Genomic DNA, 6,328 nt, shown 5'->3' with positions numbered 1-6,328 from the left:
GTATGACTTTAAAGAATTTTGTACAATGGTGTAGCGTTTTGTACCATGTCCATATGATCTTTCTCTTCAATTCACCACACTTTCATATCAAAATACCAAACTGTGACGGCATCAAATAACTTCTTTTAACTCTCAGCTTTTAAGTAACACACTTTGAAATGGTTAAATAACAAAATAATCTCGTGCATGTAATTTATGCATGCACAGTTTCCCCATAGATTTCTCGAAACATTAGTTGCATTAGAAGAAATTGAATATGTATCAAAAAATCAAATTCAAGCTTTAACATGATGAAACGACATACAATATACTGGCCAAAAGATGTTTTAGAGTATAAAAGAGGTCAAAATCACAAAATTGTTGGACGATAAAAATTCCCTGAGTTCCAAATGAACAATCGAAAGCTTGGTGAACCTTTTTTTGAAACTTTCTAAGAGATACCCCAGCAGAAAGTCTGAAATCGTAGTAACCTTCCAAATCGCATTTGACATGACTTTTTCATCAAACAACAATCATATAAAAGTTGATCAACAATTGAAAACAATGCCTACAGAAAACCAATGTCGAATGCCGTGTTAGGAGAATTTGACAATAGATTTCCGAGGATGTTAAGTACACGTAATATCTATATAACATCCATATCAATATACAGTACCGTTAAAAGAGGTGTGACTTAGTTCTAAATTGAGAGCAAATATACGACAGGCAGACCAAACACTACCCCTCTTTCTGATTTTTTCTCTCAGGGGTATGGAGAACATAACATTCTTGTAAAAACTGCACAATGGTCAATACTACACTACAAACATGGAAATTTACAGATTGTATTCATGACTGCGTATTGTTAAACAAATTCGTAAAATAATCTCAACATAGATGTTACTTACGCAAATCTAGTATATTTTGCAATCAAAATAATACAAAGCCTCCAAAAGGCATATCTTGTACATTTAAAGTCCTTCTATTCATTCACTTTGTACAAACCTTTTGAAAATTTGGTGAACATTAATAAGCATAAAGCTTGAACATATACTATTTAGATCAAATCTACAGGCTCTGAATTCTCAAAAACAAAAGCAATAAATTTTTTTTTTAAAAAATCAGAATTTAGCTGCTAGCTAGATTACTACCACCGACACTCAGATCAGAACTTAGCTGTTGGCGAGATTACTAGCACCAAAACTCAGATATTTTTCTCCAAGAATGACGCGGACACATCCATAAGAATACATAGGAACAGGAATGGTCCCACATCTCTCCCATGCATTTTTCTTGGGATCAAAGAACTCGATGATGTCAGTGTAGAGGTCGGTCTGAGCTCCTCTTCTTCTCCCCCCGAATGCGTAGAGTTTCTCATCTAAAACTGTCAGACTGACAAAGTCTCTGGGACAGGACATGTCTGGAAGAACCTCCCATGACTTGTTGTCTGGGTGAAATTTGAATGAACCCTCTAGTCCCACTACATAAATGAAATTATTAAGTACTGCTGCACTGACGCACATATCAGACACAGGCAAGGACTGCTCCAGTATAGTGGCCTGGCCGGATTCTGTGTTAAAGCATTGGACGGTGTTTGTCACCACCTCATCCTGATTTTTACCCCCAAAGAGATAGATACAACTGCCAAAGGCCACATAGCCCATGTTCTCCACCGGGCTGGCCAGACGTCCATAGAATTTCCACTGGTTTTCACCGGGCTTCCAAACTTCAACAGAGTGCAAAACACTGTCCTCGTCAAATCCCCCCAGAACATAGATGCTCTCATCAACCGGAGCCATGGCGTGCCTGCGCCGGGGCTGCACAAGACTGATGCCGCGAATCCAAGTGGCAAAGTCGTAATCAAACTTCCAGAATTCTCCACTTCTCAACCCTCCTGAAACGTAAATGTCATTGCCTAAAACACATGCAGCGAATTCATTCCTCTTTTTGAAAGGAAGCTGTTTCAAGGCAAAGAATTCTTTAGTATCTGACTTGTAGCACTCTACATCATTACTCAAACCATCGGCTAGACGGCCTCCCAAGAGAACAGCGACCTCAATATTCCTTGATGACCTTGGTGTGATCTGGTAAGATGGCAGCATTGGCCTCCTGGCAGGTAGCAGGTGATAAATCATGGCATTCTCCAGTAACTCTTTTCCTTCATCATCAGCTAGATATGGAGATTTAGCTACCACGCCTGTAAGGTAACTTCTATTTAAGTGGGGGAACTTCACACAGCTCAGAATCTTGTACACAGAATTTTTCCTCTTTTCTTTCTCCTCTTCAAAATCTAGCCATTTTATAGCAAACTCAAAAACCTGTTCTTCTCCATTACAGTCCAGACTTCGATAAGACAGAATATCTTTGATACAGTCTGCAGACAGCCTACAGATGTCCTCCTCCTGGGACACTGTCCGAAACTTCATACACACAAACTCTCTCGCATAGTTATATAAATTCTTATGAGCATGTAAATCTGCAAGTGTGAGTGCAACTAAACAATTATTCTCTGTCATGTGTAAACGGAAATGTCTCACACACAAATCAACCAAAGCGGTCACTTGAAACATACACGATTGTCCGAAGAGTTCCTGGAGAATAAAAGAAGTTATTTCCACCTTTCCTGTGTAGATGAAGTGAAGTACCTTCTCAAAAACAATTTCATCCACTTCTTTGATCTCAATACAAGACTTTCTGCTCTCTTCCATTCCAGATTCGAACATAGATTTGAAGTAAGGGGATCCTGCAGCCAAGATAATCTTGTGACTAGGGAAGGATTTCGGTCCCACTTTGAGAGTCACATCGCTGTAACCTCCCTCCTTCCTGAAGTACTCAAAGTTTTGGATGAGGTTGCCAGAATGTTTTTCACTAGAATATGATGATGAAGAATCTTCCTCATCTTCAGTTAATGTTGAAGACATAGACTCTGTGTTGTCCATCCTCTATCTACAACAAACAATGTGTAAATTATAACAAACAATGTGTAAAATACAACAAACAATGTGTAAATTACAACAAACAATGTGTAAATTACAACAAACAATGTGTAAATTACAACAATGTGTAAATTATAACAACAAACAATGTGTAAATTACAACAGTGTAAATTACAACAAACAATGTGTAAATTACAACAATGTGTAAATTATAACAACAAACAATGTGTAAATTACAACAGTGTAAATTACAACAAACAATGTGTAAATTACAACAGTGTAAATTACAACAAACAATGTGTAAATTAGCTTATGTTGAAGATATTGCAGATATTTTAAGATGTTATTGTTCTGTAGATTATTTGCAGATGACAGTTCTTTACAAAACACTTGTAATTTAATTCAAAAACTTTAGAAGACAATCTAAATCATGACTTACATCAATTAGAAACTTGGTCCCAAAAATGGTTACTGCAATTTGATATACAAAAACTAAAGCAATATCTTTTACAACCCCCGAAAATCCAAATACTCTGAATCTATTATTTCAGTAAGGTCTCTTAGAATTTGTTAAACATCATAAACATTTAGGAGTATTTCCTCTCAAGATCTAAGTTGGTCCTATTATATTGGTACAATACTAATCAAAGCCAAGAAAAAATGGGGTTAATGAAAAAGTTGAAATTTAGACTTAGCCAAAAATCCTTATCATTAATGTAAACCACATTTGTTAGACCAATATTAGAATAATGCTTCAGACGTATGGGGAGGAAATAGCCAAACTGATTCAGAAAAGTTGGAAATACTTCTCAATTAAATGCTGCTAGAATAACTACTGGTTAAACATCACTGACATCAAGGGAATCTCGGTATTGGAAACTGGGTGGGGACCAATTTACATCTGTATAAAAACAACAAGACTGAAAACAATTTGTAAAGTAAACCGCAATTTAGCTCCTGATCATCTATTGGATATTTTTCCAAGTTTTAGATCCCGTCACAAGAAATTTTCAAGACTACACCAAGATGTAGACTACAAATTAAGAAAAAAACTCCTTTGTTCCAACAGTCATACGGGAATGGAACTCTTTACCTTTGGCGACAAAGCAATCAGAACCTTTATCAAAATTTATAAAATGCATCAGAGACATTACATCCTCCTATCTTATTTTTCATTCGGGGAGAGGCATTTAAAGGGGAAGGCAACCCAAAAAGATTTTACACGATAAATGATAGGATTAGTTATAATATGATAAAAATGTGTCATACTATTCTGTTGATATACGACCTAAATAAGCTTCAATACTAATTTGAAAACGCTAAAAATTGAAATTCTCGCCATCTATAGAGGCTGCCATGATGTGGAACTCTTTTGTATTCAAGACCACAAAAATCAATAATTTTGATGTCATACTGTCTGTTCCGGTTTTGATGAGATTTTAAGATCATCAAAGATGTGCATGTGGTAGATCTTACGAATAAATAAGTTGAAACTTTCATGTCAAGTAGTTAATTAAACAATGCAAAGGGGGGATGTGAAAAAAGTTTTTTCAAAATTCCTGACCCAACCAAGTCATCTGAAAAGAAAAGGCTATGTAAACTGGATCCATCATTTGTGTAATGATAAGTTGAGGTTTGAGATATTTGTATAAAGAAACGTGTACCGTCTGCCTGGTCTGCGACTCGACTGAACGTCTTCTTTTCTTTAATTCTACTTGCGAAAGAATGGGCTCAAATCTATACGACTTCAAACTTAAATGTTCGTGACTTGTCATGTTTACAGTGCTGCTGATGAATTAAACCGAAACTGACGGTGTGACGTCATAAATTAAAAATATATTATAGATTAACATTGATTTAATCGCTAAGCAAGAATTTTTGCTGTTAAAGACTGTCATTTACGATGTCAGTAAGAGATACTTTATTCATAAAAGCAACAATGTGGTTAGGGTTCCCGGTTGCTTTTCCCTTTAAACATTATGCACACAAGGCTTCAACACAACTGCATTCTTAATAAAAATTTATTCTGCTGCAATATCATTGAGAGCCCTTTATGTAGATTAGTTGAGGATGGCTATCATTATTTCTTTTCTTGTGGTAGGTACAGAAATGCCAGACATGAATTATCTAACCAAATATTTAGTACTGACAAATTTCAAATAGTGAACACACATGTTCTACTGTGGGGTGACACTTCTCTCAGCATAGTACGAAATACCTGACGTTTTCCTGGCTTTTTTTATGATTTTGATATTTACCGTGCCAGGGAAACGTCAGAACCGGCACCATTACATAAACTGGAAATTCAGCTGGAGACGGCATTCTCGAGCCAATTTTAGATAATTTGAAGTTGTATTCAATGTTAAACTCATAATCAATCAATAAAACGATGCTTCTTATACTTACTAATATCAATTAAAAGAAAATATCATCAAAAATTTGATAACAGAAGCACACAATTGTAGTCAACCGAATTTTCGCTGTCATTTGAGCGAACGAGTCACGTGACTCAAAACAAAGCTCGACAGTTTGTTAAAATGTATTCAATCGATATTAGTAAACTTGTACAAAAAGCATCATTTTATTGATTAATTACGAGTTTAACATTGATTCAGCTCGTAAGTATTTAAAATCGGCCCGAGAATGCCACTTCAGCTGGAGGCGGCAAAATTTCCAGTTTTATAATAGCCGGTTCTGACATTTTCCTGGCATGGTAAATATCAAAATCATAAAAAGCCAGGAAAACGTCAGATATTTCGGACTACTCTCAGCAATAAGGAAAATGAATTTCTTTTCTCTCTTATTCATACATTTATTAAACAGAGTATTCGATTTAATTAACAATCAAGCATTGTGCACCAATCTAGAATGTTGTTATATCCTAGTCCGGCTAGTGTTGATAATTCGTGTTGGTATAGTCATATTCTTAATGTTAATGCCTATTATGAAAGACTTTGTATTTATGCTATTACCATGTATGTAGGAAGAGGGCGGTCTAAGATTTTAGAACTTGTGCTCGATCCCTTTGTAATTATATTACAATAAAAAAAAAACAACCAACAGTAGAAGATTTCCAGGAAATTTTTAAAAAAGTTAAAATTCTCGAATTAATCATCATCGATTGATATTTACATTGCAATATTTTACAATTTTCAAAATTACACATTATGTCCATACTTACTGTTTACGATATAAAAACTTTTAGAGACGATACTGTCGAAAGCTCGAAAAATGAAACTGAAATTCACAGCAACGCATCTGTCACAGATAATCTGTCATCTCGATCCCGATATATTTGCATAATTACCGAATGAGGTGACCAGACGGTTCGACCCACGTACGATTCGGTACAGAAACACTGGAACCAGTAATTTTGTCTGCAATAATAATAGATGGGGTATATATACCATACC

At 35.5% G+C, this 6,328-nt stretch overlaps 1 protein-coding gene across 1 annotated transcript in view; it reads right to left on the bottom strand.

Moving 5' to 3' along the window:
* LOC125654980 (kelch-like protein 24) overlaps positions 1 to 6,222 on the bottom strand; it is a 12,948-nt gene extending 6,726 nt beyond the window's left edge. Inside the window, exons 1-2 of the mRNA XM_048885087.2 lie at positions 6,097 to 6,222; positions 1 to 2,925 (exon numbers count right to left, since the gene is read on the bottom strand). The exon at positions 1 to 2,925 is cut by the window's left edge and continues 6,726 nt beyond it. Of these exons, the coding sequence (XP_048741044.1) occupies positions 1,152 to 2,918 (1,767 nt within the window). The 5' untranslated portion in view covers positions 2,919 to 2,925; positions 6,097 to 6,222 and the 3' untranslated portion in view covers positions 1 to 1,151. The remainder of the gene's footprint in view (positions 2,926 to 6,096) is intronic.
* Positions 6,223 to 6,328: the final 106 nt, after the last annotated feature.

This window comes from Ostrea edulis, chromosome 7 (genome assembly GCF_947568905.1).
Source record: "Ostrea edulis chromosome 7, xbOstEdul1.1, whole genome shotgun sequence".
NCBI classification, from domain to species: Eukaryota; Metazoa; Mollusca; class Bivalvia; order Ostreida; family Ostreidae; genus Ostrea; species Ostrea edulis.
The sequence above is the reverse complement of the archived record's forward strand: the minus strand, read 5'-3'. Positions and strand labels throughout refer to the sequence as shown.